General features: G+C 40.1%; 1 protein-coding gene across 7 annotated transcripts in view; it reads right to left on the reverse strand.

The window, feature by feature from the left end:
* The window catches only part of adam23 (ADAM metallopeptidase domain 23), a 106,039-nt gene that overhangs the window by 37,387 nt on the left and 44,906 nt on the right, over nucleotides 1-23,746 (reverse strand). For 6 of the 7 annotated variants that reach the window (XM_012970227.3, NM_001246206.1, XM_031892567.1 and 3 more), the window contains 7 exon segments: nucleotides 16,061-16,133; nucleotides 13,248-13,327; nucleotides 12,437-12,502; nucleotides 5,850-5,921; nucleotides 3,375-3,541; nucleotides 2,230-2,314; nucleotides 1,092-1,182 (listed from right to left, as the gene is read on the reverse strand). In XM_012970227.3, the coding sequence (XP_012825681.2) occupies nucleotides 1,092-1,182; nucleotides 2,230-2,314; nucleotides 3,375-3,541; nucleotides 5,850-5,921; nucleotides 12,437-12,502; nucleotides 13,248-13,327; nucleotides 16,061-16,133 (634 nt within the window). 7 annotated transcript variants of the gene reach the window in all.

A 23,746-nucleotide genomic window follows, 5' to 3' on the forward strand; every position in this document is an offset into this window, starting at 1 on the left:
CGCAGCAACAACTCAGCCACAAAGACATGGTCGAACAGAACAAGACACTACCTCCAACCATCAGGTGAATTCTGGTGATGAATCTCTATTTAAACTACAACCAGTAAAAGCCTTAGAAACCAAACTACCACTTAATGCTCATGCCACTTCACACTATCCTGGTTCATCTCACTCTTATATGCCAAAAATAGTATACAACCCCAGGGTTCCACAAGTTACTCATGCACAAAAGAGTAAGAGCTCAGACATATCTGACTTTGCCAGGTATATGATACATCATGAGCTCATAAACATTAGCATTTTAAGATTTGACAATTGTCCAGAGAATTACAGAGCCTGGAGATCTTGTAAAGCTGCAATTGCTGACCTCAACCTCACAGCCAAGGATGAAATTGATTTACTCATCAAATGGCTAGGTCGAGAGTCTGCAGATCGTGTAAAGAGACTTACACCCATATGTAATAAAAAGCATTAAGTTTGCCCATTAGCAGTAACCCATAGCAACCAATAAGATGCCTGCTTCTAAACAGGTAACCAGTAAATTTGACCTACTGATTGGATGCTCTGGGTTACTGCTCCTAAACAAACATAGTGCCTTTTATTACATGACCCCCATAGAGTTGTACATGTAGACTACCCAGATGCAGGCCTTGCTGCCGCTTGGGGAAGGCTTGAGCAAACATATGGGAGCTCTGGAACCATAGAAAACACAGTTATTCCCAAAAATAACAAAGACAATTGCAAGCTGCAAGAGCCCAGTGATCTTCTGAGTTAGCTAAGGCAGATAATGGTGTAAACCCAGTAGCATTGAAGCTACCTTACAGTTTGAGAGAAATCTGCCACAAAGGGCTCAAAGTACAAGAAACTATATAATCTATCCTTTTCTTCATTCTCATATTTCTTCAAGTTTTTCAGTGACCATGCCTGACTAGTTTCAAAGCTTAACAACAATTCTTCATGATGCTTTATTTTATTACTAAGTGCAGAAAAAAAGACATTGCTGCACACTATCAAAAATAATATTTCGGACATTGTAATTGTAATGTATGTGTCTCTAAACTGAAGATCAGTAAATCCAGTCTCATACTTACTTGATTTACGAGAAGCTGGCTCCCACTGGATACCAAGGTTTTGTGCTAGACTCTGAGCCAATTGCTGTGCCATGGACAACAAGAGACCATACTGTAAGAAGAAATCCATCTGTTAAGGGGGTTAGTAGTTGCCACAGTTTATTTCAGTCTGCAAGCAGAAATTCACATTCATTCCAAAAGCAAGTACAATATTATTGGTAACAGAGACAGCTGAGAATGATGAGACACAGCAAAACAGGATTACAAACTGCCCTTGCAAGTAAATTGTGGGGGTCCAGTCAAAAAACCTGCAATGGGCCATAGCTCCCTAATTAAGAAAATATACTGTCACCAATGCTATATCCTAGATGTAGGACTGCCTCTGTGTGAATCTAGAGCCTAAGAAATTTTAAATTGCTTAGAAACAAGGTAGTAAACAGTGGAGTAACAACAACATGCTAGGCTCATTGGAGTAGCCTTGAGCGAATAGCAGCCCCTACCAAGCCAAACTTTTACAGAGTCCAAAGCAAGTCAAATTTTAGTACCAGTGGCATAACTATAGAGAAATAGGGGGAGGGGGCAGGATCTGGATATGGTGACCAATTCCAATTGACTATGAACAAAAGGGATTTCGTTAGGATTAATACATAAATATCTCCCATGCTAATAGGTGTGAATAGGAATAAAGCATTCAATCACTGTCATTTATTGAACATCCTTTAAATTCCCCAAACAGAAAAATCTCTCTGTGTTACACATCATTAAAACATGTTTCTGGAAAAATCATCGACATTATTTTAAAAAGTCTTCCATACTTGTAGATAGGGATGCACTGAATCCAGGATTCGGTTTGGGATTCAGCCAAGATTCTGCCTTTCTTGTCAGGATTTGGATCCAGCCGAATCTAAGTATCTGGCCAAACCAAATCTGAATCCTTAGATTCACGTGCCTTTTGGTCAAAGCACACGCTTGTATGTAACCCTTAAGCAGCCCAATCTGCATATGCAAATTAGGATTCGGTTCGGTATTCAGCCGAGTCTTTTACGAAGCATTTAGGGTTCGCCTGAACCAAAAATAATGGATTTGTTGCAAAAAACACTTTGTGTGATATCACATGGCATATACATTATCAATGGAGAAAATAATTTGATGCAGTTACCTCATTAACCCCAACTCCTCTAGTAATAGAACATACTCCCCCAAAATAGCTCATACTGCTTCTTTTATAGTGAAAGGTCCCATTCCTAAAACAAAATAAAAAGTATCAAAAGTTGTGAACAAACCCATAAAATTTAATAGATAAGATTTAACTAAGTGTACTTTGCACAAATACTCATTTACCTGCAAAACTGCCCTGACAGCATGCCAGCATGCCCAGACAGGGCTCCCCCTGAATGGGGAAAAACAAGTGCATCACAGTTTACTAAGAAAATGTTCCTGTACCCTCCTATTTACAGATTTACAAAAAGATCTTACCAGCATACCACCAACTATGCCATTACATCTGGCCCATGAGTGTTGGGTGCATGCCATAATATGAAAAAGTAGTCATGAGCAGTTATGCGTCTTCAACCATTAGTGGGGTTTTTGGGGAGAAAATGTGGTTGCTGAAATGTTGCTAAACCCTAGGTTTTCCCTACTGATGTACTAGGCTCATAATGATGGGTTAGCAAATATTTTAAAGAGTTATCCTGTTTCTGTCAGAAAAAGTCAGAAATGGTGGGCAGCACATTGTATTAACTGGTGAATGCTGAGTGGGAGTACAGGTATGGGATCCCTTATTCAGAAACCCATTATCCAGAAAGTTCCGAATTACGGAACTCCAGACTCCATTATAAGCAAATAATTCTATTTTTTTAAAATGATTTCCTTTTTCTCTGTAATAATAAAACAGTAACTTGTACTACAATCAATCCTTATTGGTGGCAAAACAAGCCTATTGGGTTTATTTAATGTTTAAATGATTTTTAGCAGACTTCAGTTATGGAGATCCAAATTATGGAAAGATCCCTTATGCGGAAAATCCCAGGTCCCGAGCACAGGTCCCATACCTGTACCAAAATTCTGGATTACGTGTATCAGTTACTTAAATACCCAGAATAGAAAGGTTTGTTGTGTCTTATCAGGGCAATTTTTTAAGGTAAATGAACCTCCACTTTAAAACCTGGCCATTTGATATTACCCTGTGGGAAATTTGTGCACGTGTTACTTTTCCCACATTAGTATTTTGCCTTTGGAGAAAATACATTTATTAACTCATTTTGCACCAGTTATTGAACCTTTAAAGTATCTGTTGGCACATACGAGAGTAGATGTACTGCATCAGCATGCTGTTTGATATGATGCTGTCGATATTTAGAGAAGTCGTGGAGCATTTTTATAGGGTCTGGACTGATGGGTATTCGATCCTTATCTGTCCACGTTTCCACAGCCACTAAAACCACTCGTGTATTCAGCTGCTCCTTGTATACCTGAAGGCCAATAGAAATGGAAAAATGCATTTTAGAGCAATACTAAATTAAAAGAGTATTTTGAAATCTATCTTACTACACATATCTTTGACAAACATGGTCCATCACATGAACTGGTTCAGCACATACCTTCCCTCTCCTGCTTCATTTGAATTTCATTGATCTAATTGGGTGAATCTTGCCAGCCAATGGTATCAAAAGTGTGCCAATGAAGCAGGAGAGAAAAGGCCCGCACAGAAACAGCTCAGTGGGAACTGTTTGGGCAGCCTGCAAGTTGATGGCAGCGATCCCTTCCAAAGAGAGAGCAGTGCGGTGACAGTTTTAGCAGTGCTGATCTACAGCTTACAAGTTTATACATAAACATTTCTGAAAATGGAAGAGAAAAAGACTAAGAATTAAAAAAAAACACATAGCAAGCCTCCCAGCCTGGTTAGTACCTTCCTGACGGAGAGGAATATCACTTCAAAATGCTGAGTTGTGAAAAGACTAAATAAAATGATTATGAACTCAAATGATAAAACTGTTATTTGCTTGTTCCAGTATTTGAAAAGACAAACAGAATAGCAGCTCAGTACTTTTTCCTATATCAGCTGAACTGAATTGTGCTCAACACATAAAATGAGAAGTCTGAACTTTCTCAGAGAAAGATGTCTATATTAAAGCAGTGGTGAAACTACCTATAAAGCAAACCCCTTGGTCACGGGGGGTCTGCAGGGTCTGCTGTATTGCAATCCCTCCTCCCCGCTCCTCTCCTACTTTTGTGCTGTTCGTGCCAAGTCCTCTCAGAAGATTTCTTTTGCGGGGGGGGGCGGGGGTATGGCGCAACCAAGTTACGCCACTGCATTAAAGTCATATATGAGAACATAACTTGCAACAAATATTTGAAGATTTGTCCTATATCAGTTCAGTGACCGCAGATAAAATTTTCTAACTGCTGTTTCTAATGTTGGGACCCATAGGGTTAAAGCCCCTATGGCTTTAAACCCCTACACAACCTTATCTCCTAGTTATTAGGCAGATACCCATGTGTCTATTTTTGCTTATTTTCATATTTCTATTATTGGCCCTTAGGCTTATGACAACTTCCTGCCAAACTTTAATATAGTATTTGCTTAGGGGTGGGTCATCCTTTTTGGCCTGCATCTGTTGAACTAGGTGGATGTTCCGCTGAGCCTGGGATCAAAAGGCCCCTAGAGGGACAACCCTTCTAGTCGGGGAGCAGGGGTCCCCGTGAATGAGGTTAGTCAGTGACAATGCAGAAATTGTTATAGCACCTTCTAGGAAACTTAGACAAATAGATTTAGCAAGTAAGATCAGCCTGTGCCCCAACAAGGATTGAAAACAGGGAGTATCTCTCCCCTAGGCTCTGCCTAAGTGAAGGGACCGCAGTACTTAAAGGAAATCAGGCATAGTTTTCTTATTCATCTATGACTGCTGTATGGGAGCCAGACCACCTGAGGCATTGAAATTCTAGCGAACCTTAAACTTGAACCCTAAGCTCTCTCCACATGGTGTCACAGTGTGCTGTCTCTGATTTTACCATCGTTATCTGCCTGTACTACCTAATCTGATGTGAGTATTTTAACCCTGTGGAGTTGTGAGACAATAAATCAGTTTGAGTTGGCAAAAGAACCTTTTAGTGTCTTTTTTTTTAGTTTTAGCACACAGCATAAGGGATCTCCCCTTTGATCCTTCCACTTAACGAAGACCCATGTTTGTGTTGTAGAGTACAATGTAACCAATGCCCTATCTCAATCTAGCTGGCCTTTCTAGCCAAGATAGGGTTACACTAACATAATGTCATTGTTCTATAAATGCATTTGACATTTGTAATTTAAAACATTAAGAATGACAGATCTAACAGAAAACATGTCCAGATGGATATAAGCTTTCATGACTAGTCTTTGATAATGTCAAGTTCTTGCAATAGCTGTCTTTTAAAATTGCTTTGAATTCTTAAGTGTGCAGTATCAAAATATATTATACCTCACTTATGAAAGCAGATCAAAAACGAGACAAAATGACTGCTGTTATTTTTATGTGTGAAGCATTGTATCCATTGCTTTATCTTAGTCAAATTCTAGAAGTTGTAAACTGATCTGAACACAGTGCGGTTGCCAGGAATTTAAGAAGGTTTAGAAGGTTTTGCCTTCCAATGTTCTGAGCAATCAGCACGCATTCTGCATCACAAAGGTTTGAATTTTGCAATTTTTGAAAATCTCAACTGAAAGGTGTAGTTTCCAGCGCCTAAAGCTACCATACTACATGCATTTATTATCCCAGGGCATCACATTTAGCTAATACTTACAGAATCCACAAGGTTCACAACAGATTTGGCGAAATTATTTGTGTACATATGGGAAGAACGATGTTTCTTGTACTGAAGAAAGAGAAGTGAATAAAGAGTGGATGAGCTGTCGTAGTTTTTTGATTGCAAGAGTTAAGATGAATAAAGCAAGATAATTTAGCAAATAAACATCGTTTTTATTTTGTATTTAGTTAATTAAAATATAAGAAGTTATCATTTTGATTTAGACTGCAGTCTCCCTGTGTCTGTGTTCCCTGTAAAAACTTACAGGCTGGCTTATTACCACTCCATGAAATTGGCCCCAGACTGATGTGTCAATGTGATAGACAGCATAGACTGTAAGCTCCACTGGGGCAGGGACTGACGTCAATGATAAACAATCAATATAAAGTGTTGCATTAAAATTATAAAGGTACATCGCAGATAATAAAAATATATATAGTATTATGAGATCACTTTTCTCACTTCAAAAGGCAGTGTTAATGGTAAAAACAATAAACCTATGGAAAGTCATAACAAAGACCATGCAATGATGGACAGACAAAATATATGCCTAGTTTTGTCACAATCAATCTGTAGTTCTTTTCCTTAGAATATTAACTGCTATATGGTTGTTAGGGTTTAATTACATTAGCAACCAAGCAGCAATTTCAGTTTGGTAGTCAGAATGGAAAATGAAAGTGCCTGAAAAGAAGGATAAGCAATTAAAAATAACAATTACAATAACAACCGTACCAACTTCAAGATTATATTCTGCCAGGTCCCAAGTATCTTAGTGCAACAAAAACATAATATAATGTAAATGTTATTTGTACACTAAAATATATATAATATAACCCTATCCGATAAAAACAAAAAACAAAGCACAGCATTTGAAGGGGCCCCTTAGATGAATAACGTGCAATGCACACTCAAACACTTTTTCAACATCTGTGTCTGCATTAAAGGGCCCTTATCCACTTCTGTGCCGGGGGGGTGCTCATTACTATGGACAGTTACTGGAGCATGTTAAAGGGGATTTATCTGGCTGTGAGGTGGATTCACACTATGATAGTACCCTTAGTTACACTAAGGGGCTGATTTACTAACCCACGAATCCGAATCCGCATTGGAAAAATTCCGATTGGAAAACGAACATTTTGCGACTTTTTCGTATTTTGCGATTTTTTTCGTCGCCGTTACGACTCTTTCGTAAATTGTCGCGACTTTTTCGTAGCTGTTACGACTTGCGCGAATTGTCGCGACTTTTTCGTAGCCGTTACGATTTGCTCGTATCTTGACGCGACTTTTTCGTATTGAACGCTCGTAAACTGCGGGCAAAACTTTCAGACTTAGCATGATTTTGGAAGCCTCCCATAGGACTCAGTGGCACTCTGCAGCACCAACCTGGCCCACGGAAAGTCATGATACTGAAGCTTGAATGAATCCGAAACTTTCGTACTCGGCGCGAAGGCTACGTAAAAGTCGCGACAATTCGCACAAGTCATAACGCAACGAAAAAGTCGCGACAATTTGCGAAACAATCGTAATGGCTACGAAAAAGTCGCGTCAATTTACGAAAAAATCGCAAAATACCGATCATTACGAAAAAAACGCATTCGGGCGCCTTCGGACCGTTCGTGGATTAGTAAATGTGCCCCTAAGTTGTGACGTATTTGTGTCTAAGAAATTGTTTTGGGGGATAGATATACCATAAAGAAGATGTTAATTTAGCAGTACTACTGGGAACAATTCCTTAAAGTTGCATAAGGATGCTGAGTAACATGATATCTAACACCAATTAATAACTTCACAACACCATTTGCAATGGCAATTTTCCCTGTTGGGAACTAATCACCTATATGCCAATGAAACAACCAGCGAAGTGTGATGTTCCTTTTTATGCCTGTAAAACTTAATGTATGTAGGACACTTTTTAAAATATATAAATATGGTAAAGTATGGCCTGAATGGTTTGTGTTATATATTTTATGTAGATTTAGAACACGCTGAGTTTGAAAAGCAGCAGTATCGATGGTGTGGAACATTTTTCTCCAAAGCTTTGTATACAAAGATTGTTTTGGTGACAAAGGGGCAGATTTATTTATTAGTTGTGCCTGGGGTTCAGACAGTAAAATACAAAAAAACTCAGAAAACATGAGATTAAGAGCTCTTTTACTTTTTCTTACATTGTAGCACTTAAACCTCAGGTATGAATAATAATAAATCTGCCCTATTCTGTATACAGCACAGTGAACAGGGAGATAAGTGCAGTATATTTCTCTTGGAATATCTCCAGCTGCCAGTCTAAGGTGTAGGTTTCAGTAATATCTCTCTCTCTCTCTCTTTGCTAATTTAAAAAAAATAGCAAAAAAATATATCAAGATTTACATTGATGTTAACATAAACATAAATTCTGGAGGGAATAGTTAGGCTATATATTTTTACTGATCATTCTATATGATCTTTTACATTCACAATATTTGCTGTAGTTGATTCGTAATACTTTTCTGCCACCTACTGGTAAGAAATTTTTATACATAATATAGACATTTGCATATATGCTAATCTTAACCTTAACTTAACTCTCTAATTTACATTAAATAGAATTTTTTAATGGTTTCAAAGCAGTTCTTTTTCTGTTCACTAACTTCACTCCTACTACTGACTACTGACTCTTTAAACAATGTAGCAAAAGTTCAGTTGCTTCTGAAAGCAAACAGTAGCACAAAGAATGTAAACAATAAAGGGTGCATTTACAGATCCTGTTGTGGTTTAATTTATTATGTGACAACATAACAAATCTTGTAAAAGTCCCAACTTTTGAGTTTACAGTGACAAATAGCCTGACTGTGAGGAGCAGTCCCTCCATTTCGGGTGTATGCAGTTATCGTTAGCGTTCATGGAAGATACTTGCCACGCCTGTTTTGGTTTTCCATCCTGGTTTAAACTCTTGGCAAATTTCTTCGGCTTTAGATCCTGTCTCTCCCCACTAATACTTTTGCTTTGGTGGACTCATTGAAGGCAATGGCCAGGCTAGTTTTTGGATTATGACCACTCTTTTGACCTTGGCTCAACTCATGGCGGACAGACTTTCTGATTATGACTGGCTTTTCAATAGACTACAGTAAGTTAAGTTTGCTTCTGAACTTGTTTAATACCCACCATGCCCCTTTGCTGGCTGCTCCACTGCTAAGACTTTTCAGTTAATTCTTGTCTACTAAATCCCTGTACAGACTCTTGTGTGTGTTAAACAGTCAATGTTCTCCCTGCAAAGTCTATTGTGTGCTATTGTCCTATTGTAAAAATCACTGGGCGGTGCCAAATATTAGGCACCCCCCAATGATTGTATCAGACAGCTTATCCTATCACCGAAAAAATGATGGACAAAAAGTTGCGACTTTTCTGAGATTTAATAAGTGACAAAACTGTGACAATTCTGAATCCAAAAAATACTGCATCTAAAACCTGTAAAGCTCATGTAGAAGTCAGTGGCAGTCCCAATTGGAAGATCTTTCTTTGCTTCATGGTTTTAAAAATGTTTGGTTTTTTTTATGCTGGCTGTTGTGTAACAACACAAAAAAATTGCAGGTCTCCACAAGTCAAAAATTGTTGTGGTTTTCACAACTTTTCTGCAACTTTTATCATTTGAGCTTTTTTAGTTCAGATCCTTTGCTAAATGACTGCCATTTGTCAAAATGAGTTTTTTATGGTTTCAAACAAATATAAATCCAAAAAAACAAGTTTTAGTAAATCTGCCTCTTAGGGGCACATATACTAACCCACGAACAGGCCGAATGCGTCCGATTGCGTTTTTTTCGTAATGATCGTTATTTTGCGATTTTTTCGGAAATTATTGCGACTTTTTCGTTACCAATACGATTTGTGCGAAAAAACGCGAGTTTTTCGTAGCCATTCCGAAAGTTGCGCAAAATCTGGCGATTTTTTCGTAGCGTTAAAACTTGCGCGAAAAGTCGCGATTTTTTCGTAGAGTTAAAACTTGCGCAAAATGTCGCGCCTTTTAAGTTTTAACGCTACAAAAAAGGCGCGACTTTTCGCGCAAGTTTTAACGCTACGAAAAAATCGCCAGATTTTGCGCAACTTTCGGAATGGCTACGAAAAACTCGCGTTTTTTCGCGCAAGTCGTAATGGCTACGAAAAACTTGCGTTTTTATTGGTAACGAAAAAGTCGCGATAATTTCCGAAAAGTCGTAAAGGCGCCGAAAAAATCGCAAAAAATACGAAAAAGTCGCAAAATGTTCGTTTTCCAATCGGAATTTTTCCAATTCGGATTCGAATTCGTGGGTTAGTAAATCAGCCCCCAAATATATTGCCACAGAGAACTGGAGAATTCAGGAAGGCTGTTAATTATACAGAGATGGGGGGTGGGGGTTTAGGAAAAAAAACATTTGTAAGAGAGCAAGAGCTAATAGATTCCTCAAACAAACACATAGGGGTATATTTATCATGCTGTGTAAGAAGTGGAGTGAAGCATTACTGGTGACGTTGCCCAGGGCAACCAATCAGCAATTAGATTTCAACAGTTAGAAAATCAAAGCAAAGCATCTGATTGGCTGCTATGAGCAACATCACTGGTGATGTTTTACTCCACTTTTTTAAAAAAAAGGAATGTTGTGCTCAACCACTAAATTTTAAACCATTAGGCGGGGGTGCAATGAGGTTGTGACCACAAAATACATAGAAACAACAACAAGAGATCCGGCACTCACCCATTATCAATATATATAGGACATTAAGGGGCACATTTACTAATCCACGAAAGTCCGCAAAGCGTCCGAATGCGTTTTTTTCGTAATGATTGGTATTGTGCGATTTTTTCGTAAATTGTCGCGACTTTTTCGTAGCCGTTACGACTCTCGTAAATTGTCGCGACTTTTTCGCAGCGTTACGATGTTACGACTTTTTCATAGCCGCCGCGCCGAGTACGAAACTTTCGGATTCATTCAAGCTTCAGTATTGTGACTTTTCTTGGGCCAGGTTGGAGCTGCAGAGTGCCACTGAGTCCTATGGGAGACTTCCAAAATCATGCTAAGTCTGAAAGCTTTGCCCGCCGTTTACGAGCGCTCAATACGAAAAAGTCGTGACAATATACAAGCAAATCGTAACGACTACGAAAAAGTCGAGACAATTTACGACAAAGTCGTAACGGCGACGAAAAAATCGCAAAAAAATACGCAAAATGTTCGTTTCCAATCCGAATTTTTCCCATTCAGATTCATGGATTAGTAAATGTGCCCCTAAGACATTCTGTGCATCAAGCTAGAATTCTACTGCTTCTATGTTTCTTAATGAATTGCATAAGTCAGTGTAGGACTGGCCAGAAGGGATGACTTTGACGCAGTTGGCCAGCTTGAAGTATATTGCAATATATGGACAAACAATCCCTGTTTTGCTTAAAGGGGAGGGCATTTCTTAGTAGCTTAATGCACAGAATGTCCTAATGTCCTAATGTCCTATATATATTGATAATGGGTGAGTGCAGAGGACCTCTTGTTGTTGTTACTCCACTTTTTACACAGCATGATAAATATACCCCATAGTCTGAGCTAAGCGCAGGGATATATAGATGTTCCTCCTGGCTGTGCTGTCCTCTGCAGTCTGTCTTTATCTACTGAATTGCTCTGTTCTCTTAAAAAGCTGGTACTAGCTGGCCACATAGAATTAGTCCTTAATGTGTCTTTTTGGAAGCAGCCACATTAGTTGCTGTGATATCTCCATGTATTAAATGTTTCCCACAAAACAAGTGGTTGGCTTTTTCAGTCAGTTGCAGGTAGAACAATGAATGCAACAGTTTGATTGGTTGCCATAGGTTACTGCCCACGGGCAAATTTGCCCCCCTGCCCCCCCCCCCCTCCTAGTGCTCCAGTGTTTACATCAGTACTATAGTAAATAACCCTTGAATTCTGGAATCATGAAAGTTAATGCTGGTTTATGTAATTGAGAGAACAAATTCACTTTCATTAGGCTTGCGTAACAGAATTTGCTCATCACTAGTAAAGACTCCTCAGAAATGAAATTTTAAACGTTCATCAGGGCCACCCCCAACAATTACCTGATAATGGTACCATGTGTTGTGGGACATTAAAAGTAAAGTGGGCACTGCATTTATACTGCTACCTCAGGGTACGCACTGTCTTTCGCTGTGTATAGTGTGCTTGAAGGGCCAATAAACACTGTCTCACACTGTATATAGTATGCTTGGTGTATCAGTGCCCAGTGCTTGGGGGCCAAATAGTGCCATAACATGTTGGGGGCCAATGGAACAAGAGAAAGAGGGGTGAAAAGGCAAGGTTACAACACCAGTCAGAGAGCAAGAGGCAGGGACTATTTTCTGGGTTCAGAGTGGGTTTATAAATACCAGTGACTGGGTCAAGATGGGTGCAGGTTGGGAGAGGACGGGTTAGGGTTGGTGCAGGTCAACTTTTTGTTGACCTGCACATGACAACGGCACAATTCTGTAGTGCAGAAGGGCTTGTGCTCCTTTAAAAGCGTCCAAATCAGTTATTATTGTACCAGGTAAATACTTGGTGATAGTCAGAGGCCAGAAAAACCTGAAATTATTATATATACTTTTGCAGTCAGCTTACCATTTGATGGTCATTTACAATCATAAGTTCAACATATTTCATCTCCTCAAAAATTCCACGAGGCGCCTACAGGAAAACAGCAGTATTTTTGATTATGAATGCAAAATTCACAGGAAGAATTTCTCAGTGTTCCATATTCTAACGACAAACATGGTTCCTACAAGTTAGAAAATTCTAAAGTGGCTTCTAATATCTTTGATGATAACATTAATAATTAAGGAGCAAGCATTATATTTTACTAAAATATATACTTGTAAATAATTTAACTGGCTAAAATGTTTTCATGCACTGGGGAAAATACAACATTTCCTAGTTTTAACAGTATATTTCATAATTATGGTCTTGGGGCATTCTGTATGACCACGTTTGCATTGCAAATATGTCAACAGCTCTCTCTGTAACATCAGGGTAGTTATTATGGAAAACAAACATTTTCACAAACACTTTTTTCCTGTAGTAGCTCCCTTATTGAAAGGAAAGTAAAGACATAAAAAAGGGGGAAAGGAAAAAAAACTACAGATATGTTTAATGCTTTTAGTTCCACCCACTGTACGATCAACTGGGTTGGCATATAGGGAGCCTTGTACAAACATCATCATTGTTTTGTTTTTCTCTTTACTGATCTAGAATATTCACTAGCAACATGTGGCATTAGAATAACAACATCAAAGATAATCAAAACTAACCCTGCTTAATACATTTGTATGTAGAATTTCAAATCAGATATCCCTGCCAAAAATGTTCATAACTCCAGTCCCAGTAAGAATGGATATAGATTGGTATATGTTTTGTAGTTCTATAACTAACTCACAGGTAGAGCTCTTTTCCTCCTTTTTCGTAGCCACTCTGTTGGGGGTGTCTTATGGCTGTTGACCTTTTCTTCTGATTCTGCTGTTAAAACAACAGTAGAAAAGATCAATTAAATTGTACTTATAGGTGCCAACATTAAAAAAAAACAAAACCATTTAAGTCAGGTTCTAATTCACTCCAGGCACATCTAGTTATGCCTCAATCTACCCCAAACCTCACCCATATGGGGCAACGTCTGCTGATTTCAAGGTTCAAGTGCTAGAATCCTCCCATTCTCCAATCTGCAGATGTATACAGCTAACTAATGCCATATTAACTTTCAGCATTTTGTAGAATATATCAGAGTACATGAAATATTTCCACGATACATTACATTTTCTAGGACAAACAACACTACCTTTGACGATAGAAAATATTATTATTATTATTATTATTACAGGTATGGGTATTCCTTATCCAGGAACCTGTTATCCAAAAAGCTCTGAATTAAGGCCATCTTCCATGCACTCCATTTGAAATTATTCAAATAATTCAAATTGTATGTATATATTTATATAGCACTACTTATGTACACAGTACTGTACAGTAGAACATTAAATTAATGCAACAAATGGGGTTATTACAATAATAGATAAATACAATGTATGTTAATAAATACAAGGTACTGTTACAAAAACTTAAGACTCAAAGAGACAAGTAGATATTAGCAGTGTCGGACTGAGATGCCAGGGGCCCACCAGAAAACTTTGGACCATAGGCCCAATTTCTAAACTATTATTCCTCCTCTCCTCCCTTAAAGGGAAACTATACCCCCAGAACAAATTCATAACCAACAGATAGTTTATTCATGTTAAATGACCTATCAAAGAATCTTGCCAAACTGGAATATACATATCATTAAATATTGCCTTTAACATCCTTTCCCTTGAGCCACCATTGATGGTCTGGGTGCTCCCTCAGAGATCACATGACCAGAAATATTGCAGCTTTAACTGTAACAGTTAGTAGTGTGGAAGCAAAAGGCAGAACTCTGTCCATTAATTGGCTGATGTGGCCTAGCATTTATGTGTGCCTTGGCTTGTTTGTGTGCACTGTGAATCCTATGATCCCAGGAGGCGGTCCTTAATTCTTAAAATGGCAATATTCTATTTAGCTGTACCCAATAGCACATACTACTAAAAAAGTATATCTTTATGAAAATGGTTTATTTACATGAAGCAGGGTTTTACATATGAGCTGTTTTATGCAATATATTTTTATAGAGACCTACATTGTTTGGGGGTATAGTTTTCCTTTAACCTCTTTATTATCCAAGGCTCTTTTCTCTATCCTTCCATCTCTTTTTCCCATACAGAAATAGGGAATGACCATGCAACTGGCCAAATAGTTAGAAGCAAGAGGGCCCACTGAAACCTGGGTACACTTTATCCATTAATAAAGATAGTAAGGGGGGAAGTAGGACCAGGCTTTGGTCAAAAGACAGAAGAAGGGTCATAGGTTCAAAAGAGCAAGTTGTGAGCGGAGAAGACAAGAGAAGCCAGGAGACTTCATAGGCTGCTACAGGATGAAACAAATTAAGATATGCAGAAGGGGTGGGCCCCGGCTCTAGTGGGCGCCAGCAGCCCAGACCCGACCCTTGCCGGCACTCCCCCTGCCCGATCGCTCCCCTGACGCGTTAAATTACTCGCAATCGGGGTAGGACGTCGGGTGGGGGGCCCTGCAAGGGGGGTTGGGGGAGGGAATTAGGGGCCAGCGGGTGCCCTGATGAATTGTTGCTATGAGTTACTGCTCCTAGGCAAACTTAGTTCCTTTTATACAACTTTTATGTCATGGGCTCTGTAAAGTTGTATGTTGAGGGAATGTACAATTTCTCCTGTTTAAGACATGCACAAGCACAGGGGTTTACTGTATATATTAACACTGGAGGAAAACATCACCAGTGATGTTGCCCATAGCAGCCAATCAGATCTTTGTTTTGTTTTATAGGTGTAGGTAATTGCTTAAATCTAATTGCTGATTGCTTGCTATGGGCAACATCACCAGTGATTTTTGTCTCCAGTGTTAATAAATACACCCCTATGTGTGTTTCTGTAACTGCTTGTGCAGAAAAATCATATCCATTTTAGAAATGACAGATATTCTAGAGAGATTGACTGCAGTGTGTATAATGTTCTGTTGTAAATCTGCCAGAAGACATCACACAGTGGACAATGTGATTGTAAGTTAGGTGGCAGATAAGGTAGGTGGCACTGGGTGTACAACACATGTGCTGCCTGGAGGACAGGGGATATAACAAGTTTGACCTGTTATGTTTCTGGGAAACAACTATTTATTCTTCACTTCAGTTATTTGGACATTCCATTAACTGACTGTTTTCATTTTTACATCAGCTAAACAATGAGTTTTAACAGAAAAGATACACAAAAGGAATTCTAGGAATGAATTCCAAACTCCATTTACATGGGTTTATCTTATAGGCTAGAGCTTAACCACTGGGTTTTAAGCAGAAGCCAGGATAAAAGCTGAGCAGATTCCCAACTACAGACTGGTTTTGCCTTTCTTGAGGCTCATCACTGTAGTGCAGGGTTTTCTGATCAGCTTAGGTAGAGTCACCGTGTGGTTTCACAAACAAATCATTACGGTTGAGGAGACTGCCAGAGAAGATACAACATTTTGAAATACATTTGGCATTACAATAACTTTAAGGCAAATAAGGTTTATCCATTGGTCAATTATATATCAAGTATTTGCACTCTATAGAACTAGGCAGCATAATTAATGACCAGGCCGCTGAGTTAAAACATACAAACTTACCTAAACTGTCTTGATGAACAGATATTTGGGACCCTGCAGTTCTTTCAATTATATGTGGCCGGCTTGTGCTTTTCTAGATCAGGAACAAATGAAAACAAGCAAATTAATCATAATAATAAAATAATGTTGGGCCAGCGTTCAGTAAGTACTTATACAGTAGGTGTGTACAACAACAACCGATAAGCATTGATTAGAGTAAATTACATTTTAAGGAGATAATAACATTGAAAAATTATCCAGTTATAAGCACATGTAAAAAATGTTTCTTTAGATAAGATGCAGCATAAACACCAACCCATTCAATCTAATTTACAATGGTTTTGAATGAGCTTAAATAATACATATGATCTTGGAAAAGGTCTTTACATATTAATGCAATTTGGCATTTTCATTTCCTGATGTTACTGGCCTTCAAAGATGCCAACATCTGAATTTTGATTTAGATGTGTTTTTTTTTTTTTTTTTTTAATGCCTGTATCATCTCGAAAGAAAATACCCTACAACACATTAATATCTAAAGGTTTCCTGGTTTACAGTTTTGTAGCATTTCTAGAAAACATATTTTCATTTAAAAAAGAGATCATTTTTAAATGTTATGGAATTAAATAAATATTATGTTAAGTCAAATAACATTTTTTATTTAAGCTATTAAAGGTCCTTTTAAAGGAAAAATATTTTGAAAATAAAATTTGATACAACCTTCTACTGAAAATAAAAATTAACAAAATCTTCCATTACAACATCACTAGGAAGGGCATTCCCCAGCCTCACTGCCCTCACCGTGAAAAACCACCTACGCTGCTTCAAATGGAAGCTCCGTTCCTCCAATCTAAAGGGGTGACCTCTGGTGCGTTGATTGTTTTTATGGGAAAAAAGAACATCCCCCATCTGCCTATAATCCCCTCTAATGTACTTGTACAGAGTAATCATGTCCCCTCGCAAGTGCCCTTTTTCCAGAGAAAACAACCCCAACCTCGACAGTCTCACCTCATAGTTTAAATCTTCCATCCCCTTAACCAGTTTAATTGCACATCTCTGCACTCTTTCTGTTTCCTGAGGCCTTGCTTGCTTGTAACAACAAACTTTATTGAGACACAAACAGACAATATAGCAAACCTTATTAACTGTAGTGCTGGCCCAGACAGTAGATGGCAGCACATATTAAGATCTCTATATATGTGAACATCTCCCCTTTTTTTTTTTTTTTTTTAAAGAACAAAGTCTTTGTATCTTGCAGGTGTTTTGATTACTCGAGTGCGAGTACAGCGTGGTGAAGATGTAGTATAATTATTCTCTACATTTGCTTCCACTTCTGGGTCTGTTGGTGATGTCTGGTCTGGAATACCATCAGAGCACTCTGTAATTGGCGTGGCCTCTGCACTGGCATTGGCATCACTTGTTTCATTGGTGCTTCTGAGAAATTTCCTATTTCTTCTGTACAGGTGACCATCAGCCTCCACTATGTATGAACGTGGAGCAACCTTCTCCAAACAAATACCTTTGCGCCACCTTCCATCTAATGCAGCAGGGGAAGGTTGCATACGCACTGTTTGACAAATGTCTAGTTCTGGAAGCTCTTTGGCTCCTCTGTCATAAAATGCTTTTGCTTTTCGGCACCTCTCTGTTAGCTGATCAACCACTCCTTCTATCACCTTTGGAAAGAGCAGCTTTTGAGCTGTAGGAAGGAGAGTTCTTGTCCTTCGTGACATAAGTCTTTGTACAGGACTGCTGTTAGTACCTTCTGTGGGAGTATTCCTCCAGTCAAGTATTGCTTTCCAGAGATCTTTGCCATCTCTCTTAGCTTTCTTTATGATGGTTTTTGCTATCTTTACAGCAGCCTCAGCTTTACCATTGGACTGACTGTGATAGGGGGATGAGGTAAGGTGTTCAAATTCCCAATTTCTGGAAAAATGGGTGAACTCTGAGCTGACAAATTGTGGTCCATTGTCCGTGATAACGGTGTCAGGTATCCCATGCCGACTAAAATGTACTTTGCAGCATTCAATTATGGTTTTGGAGGTGGTATCAGAAATAGCATCTATCTCCCAAAAGTCTGAATAGTAATCAATTATTATTAAGTAATCCTGGCCTGGTAAGGAAAAGAGGTCCATTCCTAATTTACTCCATGGTAGAGTAGGCAGTTTGTGAGTCATCAGTGGTTCCTTTGTCTGCTTGCGGAGTTATTCATTGCAGGTATCACAGTCCTTTATTGCCTCAATTATCTCTGGTCCCATATGTGGCCAGAATAGCACATCTTTGGCTTTGCGAAGGCATGCATCTATTCCCAGGTGACTTGAGTGTATTCTTGCTATCATTTCTGGGCACAGAGTCTTGGGTATAATGACTCTATGTCCTTTATACAGGATTCCATTCTGTATAGTGATTTCATCTCTAAAACCCCAGTAGTCCCTGATGCAAATGGGTACTCTTTCTTTCTGATCAGGCCATCCTAGTGCTGGGCGGTATGACCAAAAATTTATATCACGGTATTTTTCAAAATTATATCGGTATCACGGTATTTGACGGTATTTTTTTTTCCCCATGCATGATTAGGTGACCACCCCAAACACCCGCCACCCGCACCCCCCCCACCACCCCAAACACCCCCCCATCCGCACGCAGCCCCCCCATCCGCACGCACGCCCCCACCCCAAACACCCCCCCATCCGCACGCACCCCCCCCACCCCAAACACCCCCCCATCCACACGCACCCCCCCACCCCAAACACCCCCCCATCCGCACGCACCCCCCCCACCCCAAACACCCCCCCATCCGCACGCACCCCCCCACCCCAAACACCCCCCATCCGCACACACCTTCCCCCACCCCACCCCACCCCAAACACCCCCCCATCCGCACACACCCCCCCAACCCACCCCAAACACCCCCCCATCCGCACACACCCCCCCACCCCACCCCAAACACCCCCCATCCGCACACCCCCCCCCACCCCACCCCACCCCAAACAGCCCCCCATCCCCTTCACATAAATATAACCCCCCACCCCATCACAACCCCCCAAACACAACCCCATCCCCTTCACATAAGTATAACCCACCCACCCCCACCCCAAACACCCCCCCATCCCCTTCACATAAAATATAATTACTTGCCAGGCACCCCCCCCCCCGACAGCTCACATTGGTATCCGACTCTGAATGCGATGGCGCTTTTGTAGAGTGTGCGCGCTGACGTCACGTGCGCGCTGACGTCACGTGCGCGCTGACGTCACGTGCGCGCTGACGTCACGTGCGCACACCGGTATGGGGGTATGTAGAAAATTCATATCGGTTTCAAAAAAAACACCGGTGATCGGTTTTTACCGGTATACCGCCCAGCACTAGGCCATCCAGACAGAACAGTTGTCTTTAATGACTGTAAGGCTTCATCTCGTTCAGTGTGGTGCTGTATTTGTTGTAAACGTATGTCAGATACTCTTAAATATTCAGCAAAGTTGATCTGTTCAAGCTCCTTGCAAAAAGCATTGTCAGCATAGATGGAGAATATTTCATAGTCTGGTGTTTCAGGTTTTACTTGGGTTTTGGATAATGGTGCTCTTGACAGAAAGTCTGCAATATACATTTGTGATCCTTTCTTATAATTCACATTTAGATTGTACTTTTGTAGCTGCAGCATCATGCGCTGTAATCGTTTTGGGGCTCCTAGTAGAGGTTTCTTAAAAATACTTTCCAGTGGCTTGTGGTCAGATTCAATTTTGATAAGGTTTTTTCCATGCAGGTATTGATCAAATTTCTGACAGCCAAACACAATAGCCAGACATTCTTTTTCAATCTGTGCATATCTTTGCTCTGTTGGAGACAATGTGCGCGATGCAAAGGCTACTGGCTGACCTTGTTGCATTAAAGTTGCTCCTAGTCCCTTTTCGCTGGCATCACATTGTACTGTCACTTCCTCATTTACATCATAGTATCGTAGGACTGGTTGTGCAGTTACCAGCTTTTTTATTTGCTCCATAGATTTGTCATGGCTAGATTGCCAGACCCATACACTGTCTTTGTCTGTCAGCCTTCTTAATGGTTCACATACATCAGACAAATGTGGTAGGAATTTGGATAAGTAGTTTACAAATCCTAACATTCTTTGAACTGCTTGCACATTCTCTGGGTTTGGCATCTCCAAAATGGCTTTTACCTTGTCCGGATCTGGGCGTAAACCCTCAGCTGTCAGTAGATGCCCCATGTATGGTACTGATGATAGTCTCAGTCTTAAGGTGGCCATACACGCACCGATATTATCGTACGAAACCTCGTTTCGTACGATAATCGGTGCGTGTATGGCATGTCAGCGAGCCGACCGATATCGCAGGAAGCTGCTGAAATCGGTCGGCTCGCCGATCGGCCAAGTTAGAAAATTTTGATCGGGCGCCATAGAAGGCGCCTGACCAAAATTCTCCCTTCAGAGCTGAATCGGCAGAAGGAGGTAGAAATCCTATTGTTTCTACCTCCTTACCTGCCGATTCAGCCCTGAATGGTGTGTGGCGGATCTGACGATGTTTCGTGCGACCGACGGTCGTACGAAACATCGTGAGATCGCCACGTGTATGGCCAGCTTTAGCTTCTGTTTGTTTAACTTTAGATTAAGCTTTCTGGCTCTTTCTAAGAGTCTAATCAGATTTTTGTCATGATCTGCTGTGGCTTCCTCTGTGGTGTCTCCACACCCATACACCAAGATGTCATCAGCAATAACCTCCACTCCTGGCAGGCCTTCTACTGCTTCATGTTGTCTACGCTGGTATTCCTCTGGAGCAGTGGCAATCCCAAAAGGCATGCGTAGCCACCGGTAACGGCCAAAAGGGGTCCAGAATGTGGTGAGATAGCTGCTGCTTTTATCTAGTTTAACTTGCCAAAATCCATCTTTCGCATCCAAAACTGAAAAGACTTTTGCTTTTGCCAAGCTTGGCAGTATTTCATCTATGGTGGGCATTGGATAATGTGATCTTTTTAATGCTTTGTTTAAATCTTTCGGATCAATACATACTCGTAACTTGCCTGGTTTCTTGACTGCAACCATGCTGCTTATCCATGGTGGCTTGTAACCTTTTTCAAAACTCCTAGTTTTTCTAATCGAGTGATCTCCTCTTTTAGTTCTGCTTTAAGAGGTGCTGGTACTTTCCGTGGCTGGTGTTGCACTGGGGTCACTGTAGTATCAACCTCTAAATGATATTCTCTGGGTAGACATCCAAGTCCTTGAAAGAGATCTTTATAGTCACTTGTGATCTGTTCGTATGATAGGGGTGGCCTTTTAACATTTTGAGTGTTAAATTGTGCTGTTGTTAGCACCTCATGCTCTGTATTTACTGTTAATAGTCCCAATTTTTTGTCTGCTGAAAAGAAGTGGCTTGTGAGTACCTTCAACAACCTGAAAAAGAAGGCGATAAGGTTTGCCTTTATATGTGCAGTTTAGAGTACACTGTCCCCTTGGTATCATATAAGTGTCATTGTACCACTTTAGCTTAACATGGCTTTTCTGCAACATTGGGTTTCTTTCTTTAGTGATTTTGCAATAATCCCTGAATGTCATAAGATTACATGTGGCCCCACAAACAAGTTGACAAAGTATTTGTCTTCCTATTTGCTTACTTGTTCCGAGCTGTAGTTGTACAAACCACTGTGACCCTTGGGTTCTTACAGATCCTATTTGATGTATGACAGTAAGCACTGATTCGTCTGAGTAGCTGTTTTCTGTCTCTGTAGTCAGATGTACTTTGTCATTTGCCCTCTGCAAACAAACTCTGGCAAAGTGATTTTGCTTTTTGCACTTGCTGCAAGTTTCCCCATATGCAGGGCAATGCTCTCTACCCCTAGGATGGCTGCTTCCACAATATTTGCAGTTTATGGTTTCACCTTTGTAGCCTTGCACTTTTGTTTTAGGCTTGTGTTCCCTTCTAGGTGGTGTTTTTGATGTGTAGTAGACACTTTCCATCTCTGCTTTACTGTCCTGCATTGTTTGTATTTGCAGTTCTGTGAGCTCATGGCTTCTGCACATGTCTATAGCTTTCTGCAGGCTTAGTTCTGGCATTCTTAGCATTCTCTTTTTGGCACTGACATCTTTTGCTCCCAGTACAATTCTGTCTCTAATAAGCTCATCATGCAGTGCTCCAAATTCACAGGTTGCTGCTAGCTGTCTCAGTTTAGTGACATATTGGTCTATGGTCTCTGACTGGCCTTGGTGTGTGCTATTAAATATGTATCTCTCATATATGATGTTCCGAGCAGGCATGAAGTGGCTCTGTAATGCATCCAGAGTTTTCTGTTCATCCTGCTTGTCAGCATCAGAGAGTGTGAGGTGCTGATAGATACGCAGACAGTCTCTCCCCATTACAGAACGTAAGGTAGCCATCCTTACCTTGGGGTCTTTTTTGTCCAGTTCTGTAGCCACCTCATAATCCTCCCACTGTGATCTGAAGAAAGTCCAGTTTACTGCCAGATCTCCTGTGCAGTCCATGGGACTTGGGGTAGGGAAAGTGTTTGCAGCCATTTTCTCTCCCAGTGTCTGCCTGTTGCTGAGATAGTCAGATTATGCCTTTTCTATCCTTTTTACTGAGCTTTAGTGGCTTAATAAACACCAAAATTTCTGCCAGCTTCTAACACCATGTTTCCTGTGTTTCCTGAGGCCTTGCTTGCTTGTAACAACAAACTTTATTGAGACACAAACAGACAATATAGCAAACCTTATTAACTGTAGTGCTGGCCCAGACAGTAGATGGCAGCACATATTAAGATCTCTGTATATGTGAACACTTTCCAGCTCATTAATATCCTTCTTAAGGACTGGAGCCCAAAGCTGCACTGCATACTCAAGGTGAGGCCTCACCAGGGACAATGTATTAGGTTTATTAGGTTTAAACCACATAGGGCTGATTCCTGATTTACGAGTAAATGCAGGGCAAGAAATAGTAGCTTTTGGATGTGTCAGCACCTGGAGCCAGTGCATTGCCCTGTGTGCAGGCACATGGAGCATTTTTTTGGGGCAGAATTGGCTCAGTGTATCTGCATGTGGGCCAATGCAGTGGCTCCTGGTGCAGGCACATGGAAAGGCTGTTCAGAGTGTGGGGGCTGATTCTCAGTCTTCTATTTCCATTATACAATGCTTACACAAAATGGTGATTTCGAAAACCCATGCCTTTAAATATGTAGAATTTTTAGTTTACCATAACTGTGTGCAAGCTATAAATTGCATAAATCGTTCAGTGGATCCCCTGCAACCGTGTAATACTTCCCAATAGGGTAAAAATTCTTTACCTTTGAGCAGTTTATGCCATAGCTGTAAGATTATGCTTTTGATGTATACATTATATGTACCTCACTGGTGCACTACTATAATAAACACCTTCTATAAATAAACATCATGACATTCTATAAATAAACTATCATGAATTTTAATAGTAATGTACCAAAAGCTACTGTGGCCTACATACAGTATGTTCCTATAATTGCTGCATATTCTCCCACAGACCAACAAACATTTAGAAATAATTTGTGCAGCAGAAAATAAGTATAGCAACAAAGAAACAAATATGTATGCAGAGAAAACCCCACCTTTGATATTCATTTCACTTTTTATAAATCAAATAAAGAAATGTGAATATAAAATATAGGCTATTGCCACAACAGCTTAACAGTTTGGAGAATAAAAGCTTTATACTGTATACATCTGGCTGAGCA

The sequence above is a fragment of the Xenopus tropicalis genome, chromosome 9 (assembly GCF_000004195.4).
Source record: "Xenopus tropicalis strain Nigerian chromosome 9, UCB_Xtro_10.0, whole genome shotgun sequence".
Lineage (NCBI taxonomy): Eukaryota > Metazoa > Chordata > Amphibia > Anura > Pipidae > Xenopus > Xenopus tropicalis.